This window comes from Pelophylax lessonae (assembly GCF_965119305.1).
Source record: "Pelophylax lessonae genome assembly, chromosome: 8".
NCBI lineage: Eukaryota > Metazoa > Chordata > Amphibia > Anura > Ranidae > Pelophylax > Pelophylax lessonae.
The window spans coordinates 121,758,765-121,781,587 of NC_138775.1; the positions used below are offsets into that span (position 1 = coordinate 121,758,765).

Genomic DNA, 22,823 nt, shown 5'->3' on the forward strand with positions numbered 1-22,823 from the left:
TCCTGGGCTTTAAGCGGGGATATCTGAATGATGCCTGGCTGCAGGCATCATTCAGATATAATTTTTTTTATCTGTCAATTCCCTGCACCGTAAGACCAATCATAGCGGCTGTTCAGCCGCTTGATCATTCTTACAGGCAGGGGGAGGTAAAATACCCCCCCCCCCACCACCCTACGATGCTTCTACTGGCTTGCCCGTGCGATCAGCAAGCCGGAGAAGGAATCCCCCCGGTGGCGGAGGTACACCATAGAGTCTGCCTGGTATGCAAGTGTTTAAAAGCCCATCTAACTTTTTGGCCATCTTCTCTCCCAGTACAGCTGCACCCTCCCCATTTAGGTGCAGTCCATCCCTACTAAAGAGCCGGTAGCCAGCTGAGAAGGAGGCCCAGTTCTCCAGGAACCCGAACCACTCCTTACTTCACCAGCATCTTAGCCACTTTAACTTCCCTAATCTGCCGCTGCCTCTCTGGCATAGCTCAAGTTACAAGTAATATTTCTGAGAATACTACCTTGGAGGTCCTACTCCCTTAATTTAGCTCTTAAGTCCCTGAAATCGTTTTTTAGGACTCACCTTCCTATAACTTTGTCATTGGTACCCACGTGAACCATGTCAGCCGAGTCCTCAGCCCCACCCAACAATCTGTCCACCAGATCCGTGATGTGCCGAACCCGAGCGCATGGTCAGCAACAAACTGTTCGGCGCTTACAGCCTTTTTGACAGATTGCCCTCTGTCTTTATAATAATTGAGTCCTCTACCACCAAATCCTGTCTTTTCTTACCCTTAGCCTCACTCCCACCCTCACTGTAGTTGAGTTCTTCCCCTGGCAGCTAGGGCGTCGCTCTGCTCCAGCAATGCTGGTCCCTGACTGGTTTTCTCAACATCACTCAACGGCGTATTTGATGGGATGTTCCAGCCCCTTCCTAACTGTCACCAAACTACTCTGATCTGATGCCTGCACCCTTGTGTCTCAGCCCGCCTCTGCGCTGGCACCTTCCGGGTACGTTCCCAGCTCTCTTTAAGTATGGAGATTGTTCTCAATGTTGCCAGTTTCCCTAGATTCAGGACCTGAGCTTCCAGGGAAGCAATGTGCTTACATTTTGTGCAGCTGGATTGGCCCTTGATCGCATTATCGAGGAACGCATACATGCCACAAGATGTACCGAGTTGCATCTCAACACCTGCTGGGCATCGTACCCACTAATCTAATTGGGATTGGGAATTTGACTCTGTCCAATTAACTGTTTACTAGCTTCCGGACTCTAATTTCTCAGTCACACACAGTTACTCCACTCAGGTACTCCCAGTACTCAGATATTCCCTTACTCAGGTATTCACACTACTCAAGTACTCCGCACCTCAGCAGTACTCAGTTACTCCACAGTACTCAGCAGTACTCAGTTACTCATGTAAATATAAAAAATCGAACCAGCGTAAAACCCCCTTATATTGGGTGAACCATTGAACCATTATATTTACATTGTACTGTATGTGGGGACACTACTGAACTAGCTGCGTACCTCTCGTGCTCCATCCATACATCTACATTTCCCTCCTCCGTCCTTTATTTCTCGTTTGGCGCATAGATACTAACTAATTTCATATTCAGTTACTCATGCTACACCCTCCTCACCCAGTGCCCCCACTACACTCTGTCAGCCTGTCACAGTCCGTGTATGTTATCAGTTGTGCCTCCCCTGTACTGTCCCTGTAGGACTTGCCTGTTTCCTCCCTCTCCCCCATCCCTGCTCTGCTCGTGTCACACACACGCTCCCCCTCCAGTATGTAGATACACTCACCCGCCACCTCTTTGGTCAGCCTCTGTCACCTCCCAGTCCCGCCTCGGCTCCTCTGTCAGTCAGCCAGCTCAGTGGGGTGACACTCAGTCTCTCCCACTCCTCCCAATTTACGGCGTCTCCGCTCTTGGTCCCCTGGGCCCCCAGCCTCTCTGTCTTGGGGGGTCACAGTCTGCAGCTCCCTCACTCCTCACACATGCTCAGCTGACACTAATCTCCCCGCATCTTTCCACCTGCAGAGCAGCACCACCTGCTGGAAGGATGCACAGCTCTGGGTTTAATCCCCATTCAGCAGCTGCAGCAAGTGTTGCAAGCATTGCTGCAGAGGTTGAAGGGGTGGGGGCTCAGTCTGTCAGTGCTCCGACCATACGCCGCACATTGCATCAAATTGGTCTGCATGGCTGTCATTTCAGAAGAAAGCCTCTTCTTAAGATGCACAAGAAAGCCCGCAAACAGTTTGCTAAAGACAAGCAGACTAAGGACATGGATTACTGGAACCATATCCTGTGGTCTGATGAGACCAAGATAAAATTATTTGGTTCAGATGGTGTCAAGCGTGTGTGGTGGCAACCAGGTGAGGAGCACAAAGACAAGTGTGTCTTGCCTACAGTCAAGCATGGTGATGGGAGTGTCATGGTCTGGGGCTGCATGAGTGCTGTCGGTACTGTGGAGGTACAGTTCATTGAGGGAACCATGAATGCCAACATGTACTGTGACATACTGAAGCAGAGCATGATCCCCCTCCCTTCGGAGACTGGGCTGCAGGGCAGTATTTCAACATAACAACCCCAAACACACCTCCAAGACGACCACTGCCTTGCTAAAGAAACTGAGGGTAAAGGTGATGAACTGGCCAAGCATGTCTCCAGACCTAAACCCTATTGAGCATCTGTGGGGCATCCTCAAATGGAAGGTGGAGGAGCGCAAAGTCTCGAACATCCACCAACTCTGTAATGTCGTCATGGAGGAGTGGAATAGGACTTCAGTGGCAACCTGTGAAGCTCTGGTGAACTCCATGCTCAAGAGTGTTAAGGCTGTGATGGAAAATAATGGTGGCCACATAAAATATTGACAATATGGACCCAATCTCAATAAACTTGATTGTGAAAAAAAAAAAAAAAAAGTAATACTTGCGATAAAAAAAAAAATCTATGGTAAAAGTGTAGTCCCATATGTAGGCCTCAATGTTCCATTACACTTCAATTAGGGGTGTACTCACTTTTGTTGCGAGCGTTTTAGACCTCAATGGCTGTGTGTTGAGTTTTTTTGAGGGGACAGCAAATTTACACTGTTATACAAGCTGTACACTCACTACTTTACATTGGAGCAAAGTGTCATTTCTTCAGTGTTGTCACATGAAAAAAAATCGTAAAAAAATGTGAGGGGTGTACTCACTTTTGTGAGATACTGTATGTGTTGAGTCAAACCTGCCCTATGTCACTGTGGAACCAGCATCTGAACAAGCTCTTAACACTTTATTTACTCAATAATAAACGTAACCATTTTGTGATGTGGTAGCTAGACAGTTGATGGAGGCTTAAAATAGAGTTGTATGCTGATGTAAAACGAGAAAGTTAATGAGACCTCTTCTTTTTATGGGTTTTCAAATAGGATTAGCTACTTTTAATAATATTATTCTCTTTTTTTTTTTTTTTTTTTTTTTTTTTTTTTACCAAAAATTGCAAATTGTCTGTTGTGCCTTTAAAAAGGCACATTTATTTTATTGTTAATGTATTGCATAGACAACTGGAACTTTTTCAATTTGCTGAAAACAAATGAAATGAGACGTAATCTAATATTCAACACATCTCTATTATAGCTGGTCCAACAATGTTCTTCCGGTCATCCAATACAGAGCAAGAGGCAGAAGTCTGGGCACAGAAAAAAGACATCCTCCTAGAGGTAACATCTTACTACAATGAGAAATTCCAGCTCATTTTTAAAAACATTCTGTTCTTGCAAAAGTATACATACTTTCTGAAAGGTGTAGGTAGGTAGAAGATGCTGAATATAGACATTGTTTAAAAATGCTTGCTGCGCCTGATCGATAAAGCGTGCAACGTCTCTGGATAGGCAGCTCTTTTTGAAAAGCATCAAAAAGGGCTTGGATAGGATATTGGACACCAGTAACTGAGAGTCCTAAATATTTGTTTTTCAATAAGCTCCAGGCTACATGAAATATGATAATGGACTTAATGCTGTTGGAAGTTCTAGGAATTGTGTGTCTACTTTGCAGACAAATCATAGGCCTTTCAAAGGGGAATCACGTGTGTTAATTTGTTTTCCCTAATACAGTTTCTATACATCACATAATCATTTGTTAATTTGTGTGAATGTGGGAAATTTTCGCAGCCTATCTAGGTCTTAAATTACCTATTTTAGCCACAGCCGTGTTGCTGCATCTAGCTTGCAAGGCTGCCCTGAATTATAAGCTTGCACTTTCAAGTAATTGGACACTGGCAGTCTGTGGACATACCCCCTTGGTGTCTCCCTATAATCCTACACTAATCCACGAGTCCTCAGTTTTTTGTCCAAAGGTTATGGACCACTTTTCCCTTAGGGAGAAATCACTCCTAGCCTAACTAGTTTTTTATCCTATGGATTCTTTATTCAACTCTTCATTGTCTTCTAATACAGCAGTAGAAGCATTGCATGCAGATTATAAAATAAGGTAAATAACTTGTGCGTTACTCTGTGTTTAAAGGAATATGAATTAAATAAAAACTAAACTAAAAATAAAGATTAATCAAGAAAATGTTTCTAAACAGTGAACATAACTAGTGTTCAGTGGATAAAGCTGCCATTTCACCACATACATAGTCAGTGAAAACCAAAATATATGGACTGTCGCTAAATCTATTATAATGTGTGTAACAAAATAGGGTGCACAAATGTACATAAGAAATTCATATACATATAAACAATGAGATAAAACAAATCGTAAATGTCACTCAAAATAACCACAATATCCAAAAAAACGTGAATATCAAAACAAAATAAACCCTTGATAAAGTCACATGTCAGTGACACAACGTGTCGGGAGGAGCCGGGTGTTGTCCCTTCTGGTCACGGCCGAAACTGGAAGTTCGGATTCCCTAGTGTTCAGCTTGTGTGTGACCCCTTGGACACTCAGTCTTTGCTGGATGCGGCGCTTTTAAACTGTAAGTCTCTAAGTTTTGTTAATAAACCCAGCTGTTTATACTACACCATGATTGGTAGTATTGTTATTATTCCATGTGCCAGCTGTTCGATCTCCATCCTGATAGAGTGACAGAAACCTTATGGAGACCAATGTTTTATCCAATGCCTGTTACTTTAGAAAGTAAGGTTAACGGTCATTGCATTTATTGGTGAAGTGGGTTTATCATTTCAGATAGAGCACTGGGCTACAAGAGTGTTTGTTTTTTTTGTTGTTTTAGCACTGGATTCTAAAGCATTTATCTATCAATCTCCCTAAGAATTATGCTTTATTAATATGACATTCAAGTTTTTTTTGCACTGGACTTTTGTTATTCCACACATTGTGGTCACCTTTGAGCTGTATTCAGTATAAATTCTTCATTTTGTTTTGATATTCACATTTTTTGGATATTGTGGTTACTTTGAGTGGCATTTACTATTTGTTTTTATCTCATTGTTTATATGTATATGAATTTCTCATGTACTTTTGTGCACTCTATTTTTTGTTACACATTATAATAGATTTAGCGCCACTCCATATATTTTGGTTATCAGTGCATGCAAATTGGTGCAGCCAAGGTAGAACTTTGGAAATCATCATGAATGGCCTGTAATGTTCCTTCATGCATTGGAAACAGATCTGAGGTGAGGCAAGCGTGGGCACTCACCTTGGCACTTTGTGTACTTGGCTGCAGGCTGCTATACATATGGAACCCAAACCCTGAAGAGACCTCCAGAGGTACTGTATGCGCACTGTGGCGGGTGGATCCTGGACCCTATGGAGGGACCAGCCATGTGGACAGCCAAAACAAGGTCACCCTGTATCTCTGACTGCTACTGTACCCCCACAATACTTAATAATATGTGTTCATATGCAAAAATGACCAGTAAACTGGGACTGTGTTTTGGAATTTTCAAACTTTTCAGTCTTGGTGCTAAAATTCAACCACTCAGAGCTTAGTCTCAGATGGATGGCCATGTCTTGCATCACACCACAGAATGCACATTTTACTACCACTTCCTCCTGCCCTTTTTCCCATGAGGACTTTGTTGCAGCATGATCTGCACACGGGTTGCTTCATACCCCTTCTTGGATATACTTACCCTATTTGTGCATCCTAGTCCATGAGTATCCCACAGAGCGAAGAAAGAGGTGAGTTTTGGATCTTATATAGGAAAGTTATGTAGTCATTTCTGCCACCATCCCGAGAGAATATTATGTAGGTTGTGGTGCCTCAAGTCAGGTATGGGATTTTAAGGGCAGGAGTAAAGGAAGTATGCAGTAGTAAATAAGAATAAAATTTATTATACAGTGTATTTATATACAACAATGGAGTGAATATATGGGTAAAGTCCTATTGTGCGGGTGAAGAGGAAATATTAGTTGTGTTACATGTGATAAGTACGTGACTTGAAAATAATGTGGATGGTCCAGCTCTGCAGTTCCTCTTGTCAAAGGACAGGGATTGGTGCAAAGAGGGGACCTGATCGGTAATCCGACATGTTTCGGCCTATCATGGCCTTTATCAAGGATGTATCACCGATTCTAAGAATAATTGAAATAAATATAAATATCAGATCATGATATTATGGTGGTTCAAAAAGAACAAAACAATTAGCATAAAGTGTAGCTTAACATACATATTTTTTGTCCACTTCCTAGGGTATTGCCTCCCCACAGTTTCTCCAGGTGCTACAGGAACAATGTGCTGTGTTGGTGAGAAATTGATGAATTTAGAAAGGAAAATAAATATGGAGGAATTCTCATGAGATAATAATGATAATTACTTCTTGGGTAGCATATCTGGTCCCAGGGTCCAATGTGGTTAAGGTTTGGAGAACTCCCACATTGATAGCGATCGTCTGTAATTATAGATTATGTGGGCTTGTTTATAAGGCAGTAAAGTATGGGGTACATACTGATTTGTTGTAAGTACACAAACTTGGTGTGAATTTAAAAAGTTAGGTTTGGTTAAGGAGATATGGTGAGTCTCCTACCAAATCTAAACTTACATTTGGTTGGGTTCCTGTATGGTATGACAACCGTTGCAGGATCGTTGGTGTGGTCCATTTGGAAAGGATTCCTGTGTGAGATAACAGCCGTTGTCTGCAAGGTCTGGTTCCTCCCTGGGTTCGGGAGAGACTGAAGCATTTGCAGTGTTCCCCGGCCTTTTAAGGGCAGTCACGCATGCGCAGTCGTGCGTTGTGTGATGCCGATAGGCGGAGTCCGTGATACGGTATGAGGTGCGCCTGCGTGGAGCTGGAGCCGCATCCCTTGTAACCGTGCGGACGTGCCTTCGTGGCCGCCGACACGGAGTAGAAGCCGAGATCCCTGATAGGGATAAAGGAAGGTAGAGAGACCCCCCCATCGGTTTCAGATGCCCCGATCCCGAAGGATTCGGGGCTTACCGTGCCGGGAGCTCCTGGAAGTTGGGGGATGGAGGCAAAAAGAAGCTGGTCAATCTGTATTAATATATAATAAACATGAATATGCGGTGGTGCACTGTGCAACAGTGTCATCACCTATATATGTAAATAATACAGTTGCAGTATTGTATCATTAATCAGGACGTTTAAGAAAAACAATTGCAGTAATATAATAAGAAGAAAGGTCTGTGAGAGGGTGTGGATGGGTCGGGGGGAGAATATGGTCGGTTTTACCAGTTAAAAGGTGCTGGATAAAGTGGCCCAATGATGTTGTATGGGAATCAAAAGGTCTTTGTGAACCAGAGTGGAGTCGGGAGTGCGAGGTTGTATGAATATTGGAAAGGGTCAGTTGGACTGTACATATACTCTTAAAAGTTCAAGGACAGATTCTGTGTCCCGGTGAAGAGTTTAGTCTTTTTTCCCAGATGAAAAGCCTTGTAGAAAGGGACGGAAGCTTTGTGCTTCATTTAACCCAGGCGGGATGGTAGCTTTGAGTCGCGAAATCCATCGCATTTCCAGTTGTAGTAAGGTTTTATTCCAATCACCCCCTCGTAACGGGATGTGGATCCTGTCCAGGGCCATGAATTTGATTTTAGGCATTTTGTAGTTGTGGTAATCTCTTACGTGTCTACCTAGTGGGACATAGAAGTTGCCAACATGCATGGTCTGAAGATGTTGATTTACTCGTTTGCCAAACTCCTGTCGGGTTTTCCCTATATAGAAAGACCCGCATTCGCAGGTCATCATGTACACTATTCCCCTGGTCTTGCAGTTGCAAAAATGTTTTGGGTGAAATGGGTCACCATTAGGTAAAATAGTATTAATCGTTTGGCAGATAACATAACATTGGGCACAGGACCCGCAAGGGAACGTGCCTTTTGTTTTGCAGGGGTCTTTTTTGGATCCTTCTTTAAATTCGCTTTTTACCAGTTGTTGTTGTAAAGAGCCAGCTTTTCTGAAAGTGATGGGTGGATGTTGTGGTAAGAGTTTAGAGGTACTGGGTTCTTCCAGAAGGATGGACCAGTTTTTTGTAAGGATATTCCTGATTTGCTGGTGTTCGTTAGTGAATCTAATAATTATTCGGGTCTCTGGTTCAGTTTGAGTTGGTTTTTTGTTTTTAAAGAGCAGTGTTTCTCTGTCTTTTTGATTGGCACGATTGAAGGCCTTGCGTAGTGACGTTTTAGTGTAGCCTCTCTGTGATAGTCGAGTAGTTAGTGCATTGGCTTCTAATTGGAATTTTGCTGGATCTGTACAATTCCTCTTTAGCCTTAGGTATTGGCTATAGGGTATTGAGTTGATTAGAGGTTGTGGGTGAAAGCTCGAGGCATGGAGAATCGAGTTGCCTGCTGTATCCTTTCTGTACAGTGTGGTAGAGATTTTGCCCATAGTATCTTTATATATTAAGGTGTCGAGGAAAGATACTTGTTGTTTGTTGTAGGTCATCGTGAAGAACATATTGTGTTCATTCTGGTTCATCCTGGTTAATAGTTCTTTTATCATGTATTCCGGTCCGTTCCATATAATCAATATATCGTCAATATATCTTTGCCATATAAGGATTTTGTCAGTGTAGATGGTGTTTTCCTCGTTTGATAAAAATTCTTGCTCCCATAAGCCTAGATAGATGTTAGCATAGGATGGGGCACAGCTGGTTCCCATTGCTACCCCACATGTTTGGATGTAGTAGTTGCCGCCAAAGGTAAAGATGTTGTACATCTACACTAAAACGTCACTACGCAAGGCCTTCAATCGTGCCAATCAAAAAGAAAGAGAAACACTGCTCTTTAAAAACAAAAAACCAACTCAAACTGAACCAGAGACCGGAATAATTATTAGATTCACTAACGAACACCAGCAAATCAGGAATATCCTTACAAAAAACTGGTCCATCCTTCTGGAAGAACCCAGTACCTCTAAACTCTTACCACAACATCCACCCATCACTTTCAGAAAAGCTGGCTCTTTACAACAACAACTGGTAAAAAGCGAATTTAAAGAAGGATCCAAAAAAGACCCCTGCAAAACAAAAGGCACGTTCCCTTGCGGGTCCTGTGCCCAATGTTATGTTATCTGCCAAACGATTAATACTATTTTACCTAATGGTGACCCATTTCACCCAAAACATTTTTGCAACTGCAAGACCAGGGGAATAGTGTACACGATGACCTGCGAATGCGGGTCTTTCTATATAGGGAAAACCCGACAGGAGTTTGGCAAACGAGTAAATCAACATCTTCAGACCATGCATGTTGGCAACTTCTATGTCCCACTAGGTAGACACGTAAGAGATTACCACAACTACAAAATGCCTAAAATCAAATTCATGGCCCTGGACAGGATCCACATCCCGTTACGAGGGGGTGATTGGAATAAAACCTTACTACAACTGGAAATGCGATGGATTTCGCGACTCAAAGCTACCATCCCGCCTGGGTTAAATGAAGCACAAAGCTTCCGTCCCTTTCTACAAGGCTTTTCATCTGGGAAAAAAGACTAAACTCTTCACCGGGACACAGAATCGGTCCTTGAACTTTTAAGAGTATATATACAGTCCAACTGACCCTTTCCAATATTCATACAACCTCGCACTCCCGACTCCACTCTGGTTCACAAAGACCTTTTGATTCCCATACAACATCATTGGGCCACTTTATCCAGCACCTTTTAACTGGTAAAACCGACCATATTCTCCCCCCGACCCATCCACACCCTCACAGACCTTTCTTCTTATTATATTGCTGCAATTGTTTTTCTTAAACGTCCTGATTAATGATACAATACTGCAACTGTATTATTTACATATATAGGTGATGACACTGTTGCACAGTGCACCACCGCATATTCATGTTTATTATATATTAATACAGATTGTCCAGCTTCTTTTTGCCTCCATCCCCCAACTTCCAGGAGCTCCCGGCACGGTAAGCCCCGAATCCTTCGGGATCGGGGCATCTGAAACCGATGGGGGGGTCTCTCTACCTTCCTTTATCCCTATCAGGGATCTCGGCTTCTACTCCGTGTCGGCGGCCACGAAGGCACGTCCGCACGGTTACAAGGGATGCGGCTCCAGCTCCACGCAGGCGCACCTCATACCGTATCACGGACTCCGCCTATCGGCATCACACAACGCACGACTGCGCATGCGTGACTGCCCTTAAAAGGCCGGGGAACACTGCAAATGCTTCAGTCTCTCCCGAACCCAGGGAGGAACCAGACCTTGCAGACAACGGCTGTTATCTCACACAGGAATCCTTTCCAAACGGACCACACCAACGATCCTGCAACGGTTGTCATACCATACAGGAACCCAACCAAATGTAAGTTTAGATTTGGTAGGAGACTCACCATATCTCCTTAACCAAACCTAACTTTTTAAATTCACACCAAGTTTGTGTACTTACAACAAATCAGTATGTACCCCATACTTTACTGCCTTATAAACAAGCCCACATAATCTATAATTACAGACGATCGCTATCAATGTGGGAGTTCTCCAAACCTTAACCACATTGGACCCTGGGACCAGATATGCTACCCAAGAAGTAATTATCATTATTATCTCATGAGAATTCCTCCATATTTATTTTCCTTTCTAAATTCATCAATTTCTCACCAACACAGCACATTGTTCCTGTAGCACCTGGAGAAACTGTGGGGAGGCAATACCCTAGGAAGTGGACAAAAAATATGTATGTTAAGCTACACTTTATGCTAATTGTTTTGTTCTTTTTGAACCACCATAATATCATGATCTGATATTTATATTTATTTCAATTATTCTTAGAATCGGTGATACATCCTTGATAAAGGCCATGATAGGCCGAAACATGTCGGATTACCGATCAGGTCCCCTCTTTGCACCAATCCCTGTCCTTTGACAAGAGGAACTGCAGAGCTGGACCATCCACATTATTTTCAAGTCACGTACTTATCACATGTAACACAACTAATATTTCCTCTTCACCCGCACAATGGGACTTTACCCATATATTCACTCCATTGTTGTATATAAATACACTGTATAATAAATTTTATTCTTATTTACTACTGCATACTTCCTTTACTCCTGCCCTTAAAATCCCATACCTGACTTGAGGCACCACAACCTACATAATATCCCACAGAGCGATACCCCCAACCATAGCAAATGCAGAAACCAAGTGAAAGGGATGCATAAAAAAAGCTCAGGCGAAGGCCTACACAACACCTAGTCTCTCAGAAACGAGATTGCCCTTGCACTGGAGCAGGACTTGATTTTAACACCTGTCTCTAGCACTATGGTAGGCAGACATTAAGTGGCCTAACTGAATAAAGCCACAATTTGACTGTCACAATTTTTCGGACAACTAATGGCTTTAATACAGTCCAGGGCTCAAAAGCAACAGGCTCCTTCTCCAGCTCCATAGTCTCTACCGGAGTAAGATCCCCAAATGACTACCCTATAATAGGCAGACATAGAAGTGAATAAAGAGGGACCCAGAGGTGGTGTTCGAGGCCACAGAAGAATTCTCACCCCCAAACTCCTATGCACTTGATGTAATGGCTTTTTGCAATATGCTTGCCAATGTTGGTATGCTCAGTTCTGTTGTGGGCAAAAGCCTTGGCATTGTCCCACTCAAATCTCCATTTCAGCATACCCCTTTGAGTAGAAAATTGAGACACTCTAAAAGGTTCTCTTTGCAATTGTAGCTCCACCTCCTTTGCAATTTCTTTCTGCCAAACCACAGCTAACTAGACTAGGGCAATGAACAACCAACTTTTTACTGTATTCCCGGACCGTACTTTAAGCAGTTAGATCAATTACCTTCTGCCCTGCTCTTTTATGTGATGCCCTAGAACAGATTACAAGACAAATATCCATAGTGGCTCTGATTTCCATTCACTTGTGCAGAATTGTGTGGCTCAAAGCCTGGTCAGCTGAAGCTTTTTATAAAAGATGCCTTTCACATATGCCCTTTGAAGGAGGATGTCACTTTGGTGAGGCACTTGACAAATTCATCAAAGATGTCACAGATAGGTGGTTCTTCCCCAGTGGAAAGTTCCAAATTCCCATTCTTCAGGGGGTTCCACCACCTCAAAACGCAAAGCACCTCACACTACCCAGGCTTCAACTTTTAAGCCAAAGTTCAACCCTTCCTTTCGGCTCAAGACTTGGCCCAGAAAGCCCACATCTTCCCTAAAGTCCTCTGCCAATGAAGGAACCTCCTAACTTCTAAGGGTGGAAGGATGTCTGTCAGTTTGCCCATCTCTGGGTCGCAGATATCCCATACCTATGGTATCCGATCGGTGGTTTCAAAAGAGGTACAAAATAGAGTTCAAAACTATTCTCTAAAATCCGCCCAACAACAGTCAGATTTGCAGAATGCCCTGAATCATCTCTTGTCCCAGGGTGTAGTGGTGCTAGTACCTCTAGAGGACAGATTCCTTGCATTTCCTGAAGTCCTTCTAAAAGCTTGGGGCATTCAGGTCACGTGATATTTGGGCGACCTCCTTCTGAAGGACTTGTCTACCTTCCAGCTATCTGCAGTCTCCCACCTAATGCTTTGGGCTACCTAGTCTTCCTTTCAGAGAAAAAACTGCACTCTCACAGAATTCATAGTTGGGACACAGGAGACACCCCTCTTTGAGATTCTCTGAGAGTTCTGGGTCTCATGGGGTCTTCCTTTTTGAGGTTGTCCCATTTTTCCAATCTTATTTGAGACCACTCCAACACAACATCTTGCAGAGGAACAAGCATGCTCCTTTCGATCTATTCATTCCCCTGTCCAGACAAGTAAGGAATTCCATAGCTTGATGGATCTCCAGCCCGCTTTTATCAGTAGGGTGTCGTTTGTGCCTTACCACTGGAAAGTGAGATGGACGGATGCCAGTCTTTCAGGCTTCAGAGAATTTAGTCCCTCATGGTTCATGAAGGTCATCAGAGGAAGCCAAGCTTCCCTTCAAAATCCCAGAGCTTAGAGCGATAAGAATGGCTCTGCACCACTGAACCCCTCTTCAGCATAGACCCATCCGGGAGTCAGTCAAGACAATGACATGGCTGTGGCCCACATCAATACCCAAGGGGGCACCAGGAATCATGCAGCCTTGAAGGAAAGCAAGCCAGATAGTCTCTAGGACAGAGGACCAATGTCCAGCAAACTAGGCTGTCCATATCCCAGGAATGGACAACACAAAGGTATATTACCTCCGCTGTCACTACCTGGATCAAGGAGAATTGGCCTTTCATCCCAAACTCTTCAGCTTGATGTCTGCGATAAAGGACCCTGGACGTGTATACCCTGGCCTCCGGATTATTATTACTTCTCGTAATATAGGTGTGTGATGATTTTCTCCTCTGCTCCAAGCCGAATCTTTCCTCACTTTTCTCAAGCGCAACGTGCAAACCATATACAAAGCTGTCTGCCTTCCTAACACACAGGAAGAAAAAGCAGGCTGCCGCAATCCAATGGCGTCACGTTAATCCTGGTTATTTAGAACGAACCACAAAAACAGTCCCCGCTCATGAGACAGTCCCTCAAACACGTTCCCCCCCAACAGAGCTTACTCATAGAGATGGGGATAGGCCAAGAGGAGGGATCTTGTATACACAGCAAAACACATGTTAATTACAGCACTTAGTCTATAAACTTAATATTTTATAGTCCTGACATGTGCCTGCTGTACCATTTACTTATATGAAAAAGTATCCTGTCCTCTTTATATTGTTTCCTTTGTGTTCAAACCCTGGTGTTTCTGGCATTCCCTCTGCTTTCCTTTTAAGAACTGACCACACTAGGCAGGAGAACACACATGGCCAGTTCTCTAACTATGCTGCCCCCCCCCCCCCCCTTCCCAGCAGAGCCATTCATTGGAAGATCAGTGTGCTGTTGCTTCTCCTCCCCCAGCTCTTATGCAGCTGAGAACAGAGGGAATGTGATCACCTATAAAAATGGGGAAAACCGGTATTTATAATGTTTTTATACACAGTATATGCACACGTTTTGCCTTTTTATTTCTGTTTTACACTGAATAGGTTGTTTTACAAGGTGATTGTTTGCAATCACTCTAAAGTGTAACTAAAGGTAAAACTTTTTTTAAATTTTGGATAGGGGAGAGAGGGATTAGTGCACGTCAGTTTTTATTGCTGTGTTCCCATTAAGGAGATTCACCCTCTCTATTTGTTTACCTTTATCGTTAAAATTAAAAGAAAATCACAATTTCTCTTACGTCCTCCGACAGTCTCCGCCCACTCATGCAGTCTTCACCAATGGGTATTGACTTCTTATCCATAGGAGCAAGCTAGCTAGCAAGCTAGGCATAAGACTTGTTAAAAACAAAGCATTTACATAGACACACCTATGGGGGCTTTCCCACTGGTCCAATACCCCCCTGCTATCAGCCATCCCAACTCAGTTTGTCTTCTGCCTAGTTAGGAGTGAGATAGGCTCTTCCTGTGCTGGGGCTACAGTCTCAGCCTTCTTCTTTTTTTTCTTTATTATTTTATTTCAGGGAATGTGTTTTTTTCTTCACATTACTAGCTGTTTATTTCTCAGCTTTTAGTTAGTCACTTCTTCAAGATGATGACGGCGTTGCGGAGCTGGGAGTCGGACTGGTCGTCCTGGTTTTCCAGGGCAGAGGGCCTGATGGAATCCCAGCCCGCCATCGAGCATTTAGCAGGCTATGTTTTCGCCCTGGCCTCGCAAACGACCCATCCCTGTCCTCAGGGATGCAAGCCTGCGAGGTGGCTACCTCGCCTGGACGTCTCCCCACGGTTCTCCGTGCACTGTTAGCGTCCTGCATTTTTGGCTGACGGCACTCCTGCCATCTGAGGGTGGGCGGTTTCCGTCGATGAGAGGCACCCCACGCCATCGAGTACAGGCAGTGGTGGGATTCAGCCGGTTCGCACAGGTTCCATAGAACCGGTTACTAACTTTCTGCAAGTTTGCAGAACCGGCTGTTCCCTCTGCGCGTCTAAGGACGTGCAGTACAATTAAATGTCCCGCGCTCGGACCACGCAGCCGCAGACGTGGCGGCCGGGGAGCAGAGCAGTGCGCCCCGCCCATTCTGTGACAATAGTGAATGAGAATTCGCTATTGTCACACGGATCCTCCTGGCCAATCAGGGAGCGGGTCCTTCCACTTCCTGATTGGCCGAAAGGCAAACACCGTGCCATTGGACGAGGAGGCGGGAGGACTGAGGACTCGGAGACGCGGGGAGCCGTGGACTGAAGAGAAGCTGCGAGACCGTCCATGAGGTAAGTGCATGGGTCTCGTGGGGGGATCGCTGGCACTCTGCAATCATTGGGGGCAATGCTGTGGCTGGCACTCTGCAATCATTGGGGGCAATGCTGTGGCTGGCACTCTGCAATCATTAGGGGCAATGCTGTGGCTGGCACTCTGCAATCATTGGGGGCAATCCTGTGGCTGGCACTCTGCAATCATTAGGGGCAATGCTGTGGCTGGCACTCTGCAATCATTAGGGGCAATGCTGTGGCTGGCACTCTGCAATCATTGGGGGCAATGCTGTGGCTGGCACTCTGCAATCATTGGGGGCAATGCTGTGGCTGGCACTCTGCAATCATTGGGGGCAATGCTATGGCTGGCACTCTGCAATAATTGGGGGCAATGCTGTGGCTGGCACTCTGCAATCATTGGGGGCAATGCTGTGGCTGGCACTCTGCAATCATTGGGGGCAATGCTGTGGCTGGCACTCTGCAATCATTGGGGACAATGCTGTGGCTGGCACTCTGCAATCATTGGGGGCAATGCTGTGGCTTGCACTCTGCAATCATTGGGGGCAATGTTGTGGCTGGCACTCTGCAATCATTGGGGGCAATGCTGTGGCTGGAACTCTGCAATCATTGGGGGGCAATGCTGTGGCTGGCACTCTGCAATCATTGGGGGCAATGCTGTGGCTGGCACTCTGCAATCATTGGGGGCAATGCTGTGGCTGGCACTCTGCAATCATTGGGGGCAATGCTGTGGCTGGCACAATGCAAGCATTGGGGGCAATGCTGTGGCTTTTACTCTGCAATCATCGGGGGCAATGCTGTGGCTGGCACTCTGCAATCATTGGGGGCAATGCTGTGGCTGGCACTCTGCAATCATTAGGGGCAATGCTGTGGCTGGCACTCTGCAATCATTAGGGGCAATGCTGTGGCTTGCACTCTGCAATCATTGGGGCAATGCTGTGGCTTGCACTCTGCAATCATTGGGGCAATGCTGTGGCTGGCACTCTGCAATGATTGGGGGCAATGCTGTGGCTGGCACTCTGCAATCATTGGGGACAATGCTGTGGCTGGCACTCTGCAATCATTGGGCATTGGGGGCAATGCTGTTGCTGGCATTCTGCAATCATTGGGGGCAATGCTGTGGCTGGCACTCTGCAATCATTGGGGGCAATGCTGTGGCTGGCACTCTGTAATCATTGGGGGCAATGCTGTGGCTGGCACTCTGCAATCATTGGGGGCAATGCTGTGGCTGGCACTCTGCAATCAGTGGGCATTGGGGGCAATGCTGTGGCTGGCACTCTGCAATCATTGGGGGCAATGCTGTGGCTGGCACTCTGCAATCATTGGGGGCAATGCTGTTGCACTCTGCAATGATTGGGGGCAATGCTGTGGCACTCTGCAATGATTGGGGGCAATGCTGTGGCTGGCACTCTGCAATGATTGGGGGCAATGCTGTGGCTGGCACTCTGCAATGATTGGGGGCAATGCTGTGGCTGGCACTCTGCAATGATTGGGGGCAATGCTGTGGCACTCTGCAATTATTGGGGGCAATGCTGTGGTCACTGTGCATTGAAAGGGGGCACGCTGGTCTCTCTGCATTGAAAGGGGGGCACGCTGGTCACTGTGCATTGAAAGGGGGGCACGCAGCGCTGGTCACTGTGCTGGTCACTGTGCATTTAAAGGGGGCACGCTGGTCACTGTGCATTTAAAGGGGGCATGCTGGTCACTGTGCATTTAAAGGGGGTACGCTGGTCTCTCTGCATTGAAAGGGGGCACGCTGGTCACTGTGAATTGAAAGAGGGCATGCTGGTCACTGTGCATTGAAAGGGGGCACGCTGGTCACTGTGAATTGAAAGAGGGCATGCTGGTCACTGTGCATTGAATGGGGGCATGCTGGTCACTGTGCATTGAAAGGGGGCATGCTGGTCTCTCTGCATTGAAAGGGGGGATGAAGCGCTGGTCACTGTGCATTGAAAGGGGGGCATGCTGGTCACTGTGCATTGAAAGGGGGCATGCTGGTCTCTCTGCATTGAAAGGGGGGCACGCTGGTCACTGTGCATTGAAAGGGGGGCACGCAGCGCTGGTCACTGTGCATTGAAAGGGGGGCATGCTGGTCACTGTGCATTGAAAGGGGGGCACGCTGGTCACTGTGCATTTAAAGTGGGCATGCTGGTCACTGTGCATTTAAAGGGGGTACGCTGGTCTCTCTGCATTGAAAGGGGGCACGCTGGTCACTGTGAATTGAAAGAGGGCATGCTGGTCACTGTGCATTGAAAGGGGGCACGCTAGTCACTGTGCATTGAAAGGGGGCACGCTGGTCACTGTGCATTGAAAGGGGGCACGCTGGTCATTCTGCTGGGAAAGTCGGAACTGGTTACTAAAATTTTTGAATCCCACCACTGAGTACAGGTAAGTACATTCTGTCTGGGGCCTCTGTCTGGGGCTGGCAGTCCTGTGTGTCTGTGTTATCCCCTCATGTCTGTGCGTTTTTGGGTTTCCTGGTCCCTGCGGGGGGGTTTTTCTCAAAGCCTGTGCGCTGTGTGGGGGTCCATCTCCTGTGTCACTTTAGGGTGCTTGGGAGGTACAGACATGTGTGGTGACCGATGCGGGGTTAAAAACCGCTGGTCCGCCATTTTAGGTGTGGGCAGCATGTCTGGCATCACTGTGGGCGCTTATACAGCATTGTATGTGGTGTGTTTTGGCGCCATCTTGTGTGTGGCAAAACGTTCATTCCGAGCACATGTCGGCGGCCGTTTTCACGAAGCCTCCCATTACTTTCTATAGGCAACCATTTTTCCTTGGCCTGAAGTCTCTAGTCAGCCACTTGCAGTGACATCACTTCCTCCTTCTGTTCAGAAGAGATCGGCTGCGGTAGTAACACTTTGTGGGGGTCTGTCTGCTGTCCTTTTTTTGTGCAAATACTTGCTATCAGTTTATTCCTGCTTAGGGGTCTGTTTTGTCACAGTCTTGTAGCGGTGTGCTGCGGGGGTCCACAGCGCACTTAAAGGGCCAGTACCACAACAAAAAACTTTTTTATTATGGAATCTCAGGACGGCAAATTTCCCCCAGCCTTAGTGGGGGATTCAGGTTCTACTGAATCTTCTGCTCTGACTACTTTGTCTGCTGCAGTGGCGTCTTTGGTGTCCAAAGTGGATATTCTGATGACTGAACGAGCTAATAGAAAAAGGCCTAGGCTTTCTTTTCCTTCTGATTCTGAATCTGACATGGTTGCCGTAGGTAGCGTGCCCCTTGAAGGGTCTCGCTCTTCTCAGTCTGAGGGGGAGGCGGAGGTTGCAGGGGTGGATTATTCCCCCCCTGGGACGGCCGATGACCACGCAGCTATGGATGCGCTGATTCTTGCCATTAAGGAAACACATTTAGAGGATGAGCCCAATCCTCCGGCATTGTGTCCTCTTTTGATACACACAGGACCCGCAAGGCGGCGCAGGTCTTTCCTTGTCCCGCTGAGTTTCACGCTACTGTGAATGATCAATGGCGTAATTTAAAACGCACCTTTGTGGTGCCTAAGAAGTTTCAACTCCTTTACCCCTTTGCGTCTCCTACGGATTTGCGCTGGTGTGTTACTCCTTAGGTGGATCACACTGTGGCCATATTGAACGAGGCTACTCTGGTACCCACCTAAGATTCTCCGGTGTTTAGGGATCCTACGGATAGGAGGCTGGAATCTCTTGCCCGACATTCCTACATGGTGGCGGGTTCCATGCTGAAACCTATTTTCGCCTCTGTCATGGTGGCTCAGGCTGTGGCGTATTGGTCCAAGGTGCACAAACGCACCCTCGTGGCTGATTCTGCCCCCCCCCCTACTACCTTGGAGATGGTGGACCAGATTTATCAAGGGGTCATGTATTTGTGCGATGCGGCCTTAAATGAGGCCCTATTAGCTGCGCGCCTGTCCAGTGTCGCAGTGATTCACCGTCACCTGATATTGTTGAAAAGCTGGTCAGCTGACCAGACTTCCAGAAAAACGGTGGCTGACATCCCCTATGCGGGGTCTCGACTTTTTAGGGAATCCCTGGATGAATTGGTTAAAGGGGTCACTAGGGGCAAGAGCACTCTGCTGCCCCAGAATCCTAAGGGTAAGTTTTTCCGCGGTAAGCGGGGCCCTTCCTTTAAACCAAATCAGGGGTCCTTTCGTGCCTTCAAGGCGCAGAACAGGCGCGGTTTCCTCCAACCTTGGATGCTCCGGATTCCGGACAGGTGGGTTCAGGAAATCATTCAATCAGGTTACAAAATCGAATTCCTTTCAAGACCAGCGGACAGATTCTTTCCCTCAAATCTTCATTTGACCCCAGATCGGTTGCACGATCTTCATCGGGCGGTGCAGGCTCTGCTCGCCCAGGGGGTAATCGTCCCAGTGCCACCTCGGGACAGATTTCGGGGGTTTTACTCGAATCTGTTCACTGTACCCAGAAAGGAGGGCAAAGTGCGTCCAATTCTGGACTTGAAAGCTCTGAACTGCTTTGTGCGTGTTCAAAAATTCTGCATGGAATCGCTCCGCTCGGTGGTGGCCTCCCTGAGTCCAGGAGATTTCCTGGCCTCTATCGACCTGAAGGATGCGTATTTACACATACTCATATACGAGGGTCATCAGAGGTACCTCAGTTTCGCTATCGCGGAGGAACACTATCAGTTTGTGGCGTTGCCTTTCGGTCTCGCTTCGGCTCCAAGGGTGTTTACCAAAGTGCTGGCTCTTGTTCTGGGCCTGTTACGGGCACAGGGCATTGCGGTCTTGGGATATCTAGACGATCTCCTGTTAAGATTGAGTGCCAGTCGGGCTGGGGTGGCATCCTGGGCTACCTGTCTGCCCAGGGCACTTGGTCGGAGGAGGAATCCTCCCTACCGATAAATATTGTGGAATTGAGAGCGATCAGGCTGTGCCTGCTCCAATGGTCGGATCGTCTTCAGAGCCGTCCTGTACGGGTGCAGACGGACAATGCCACTGCGGTGGCTTACATCAACCACCAAGGGGGCACCAGGAGTGCCCAAGCGGCCCAGGAAGTGACCGGAATCCTGTCTTGGGCCGAGGCTCATGTCCCGGCGATCTCGGCAATTCACATTCCGGGTGTGGAGAATTGGCAGGCCGATTATCTGAGCCGCCAGACCCTGGACCAGGGGGAATGGTCCCTGCACCCTGGGGTGTTTCAGATGCTGTGTGCGAGATGGGGATCCCCGGATGTGGATCTGTTCCCGGCTAAACAACAAGGTGAAAAGGTTCGTGGCAAGGACGCGCGATCCTCTGGCAGACGTCTCGGATGCACTGGTGGTGCCTTGGCATCAGTATCATCTGATATATGCCTTTCCCCCGATTCAGTTGTTGTCCAGGTTCCTTCGCAGGTTGGCCTCAGAACCAACATTGGTGATTCTGGCGGCACCAGACTGGCCACGCCGGTCCTGGTACGCGGACATCGTTCACCTGGCCGTCGAGCCTCCATGGCGGCTCCCAATGCGAGATGATCTACTGTCTCAGGGACCGATCTTCCATCCTGCTTTACAGTCGCTGGCTTTAACGGCGTGGATGTTGAAAGCCAGGTCCTGAGAGACAGGGGTCTTCCTTCAGAGGTCATTCTTACCTTGCTCAAGGCTAGGAAAGCCTCGTCTGGTAAGATTTATTACCGTACATGGAAAGCTTATTTTGCCTGGTGTGAGTCCAGGGGCTTCTCTCCTCATTCCTACTCAGTGGCGAGGGTGTTGGCTTTCCTACAGTCTGGTGTGGATCAGTGCCTTGCGTTGGCCACAATTAAGGGCCAGTTGTCTGCACTGACTGTCCTTTTCCAGCGCCCCTTGGCGTCTAACTCTTTGATTCGCACCTTCATTCAAGGTGTGCGTCACTTGGCCCCTCATTGAAGGGCGCCTTTACCTCCATAGGACTTGAACTTGGTTCTGTCCGTGCTACAACGTCCTCCCTTTGAAAACATTAGGGAAATTTCATTGCCTCTGCTGTCAAAAAAGGTTGCCTTTCTAGTGGCGATCACCTCTGCACGCAGAGTGTCGGAGTTGGCGGCCTTGTCTTTCCGCTCCCCTTACCTGTTGGTTCATAAAGATAAGGTGGTCTTGCGACCTAACCAGTCCTTTCTTCCAAAGGTGGTCTCTGATTTTCACCTTAATGAGGACATTGTTTTACCTTCGCTCTGCACGAATCCTAAGCATCCTAAGGAGGTTGCTTTGCATTCCTTGGATGTTGTCAGGGCGATCAGGGTTTACCTGTCGTCAACTGAATCATTTCGGAAATTGGATTCTCTTTTTGTCCTTCCTGAGGGACCTCGGAAGGGTATGGCTGCGTCTGCGGTGACCATTTCAAAATGGATCAGACAGACAATTGTACAGGCCTATTCGTTGAAGGAACGGGTGCCGCCCTTCCCTGTCAAGGCGCACTCTACCAGAGCAGTGAGTGCGTCCTGGGCCTTCAGGCATCGGTGGACCAGGTGTGTAAGGCTGCGACTTGTTGGTCAGTGCACACTTTTTCCAAATTCTACAAAATTGATGTTCTGGCATCAGCTGATGCCTCCTTTGGCTGCAAAGTTCTCTGTGCGGCAGTACCGTAAGGGGACCCTGGTTTTATTTTGGGTCCCTGGCTGTTGGGGTTCTTTATCCCCTTGGTTATTTGCTTTCCTGGGTTGTTGCTCCTGTTGAGCTTTTTTGTTACCCAGAGGGTTACCTTTCTGTTCATGTAAGGTTCCTTTCTCTGATGTGGGTACTGCGTTGCCTTTCTGACGGTTGCGTTTCTTACCCCTCATGTCTACACTGCTTTGGGACATCCCATTGGTGAAGACTGTATGAGTGGGCGGCGACTGTCGGAGGACGTAAGAGAAAACTGAATTTCTCTTACGTCCTCCGACAGTCGCCGCCTCTTCATATTCGTCACATATGGGGTATTAGACTTTGCTCCGAAGGAGTAGCTAGGCAACAGAATATGTTAACATTAAAGCTTTTAACATATCCCACCCTCAAGGGGTGGTCCCCTCAGTCAATACCCTCCTACTTCCTGCAACCATATCTCAGTTTCAATGTCTAGCTTGTCAGGAGTGGCTGGCTCTCTCTGTGCTGGGGCTTTGTGCCCCAGACTCTTTCTTCTTTTTTGATTTTTTGTTTGAGTTTTCTCTCTACCTTTACTTAGCTGTTCTTTTTGTCAGCATTACTCAGTTCTTCGGATGAAGAGGATCATGCGGGCTGGGTCTCGGGCTGATCCCCCTGG

At 46.9% G+C, this 22,823-nt stretch overlaps 1 protein-coding gene across 1 annotated transcript in view; it reads left to right on the top strand.

The window, feature by feature from the left end:
* Positions 1 to 22,823, top strand: part of NOL8 (nucleolar protein 8) — a 559,501-nt gene that overhangs the window by 487,930 nt on the left and 48,748 nt on the right. Inside the window, exon 15 of the mRNA XM_082265109.1 lies at positions 3,614 to 3,696. Within this exon, the coding sequence (XP_082121235.1) occupies positions 3,614 to 3,696 (83 nt within the window). The remainder of the gene's footprint in view (positions 1 to 3,613; positions 3,697 to 22,823) is intronic.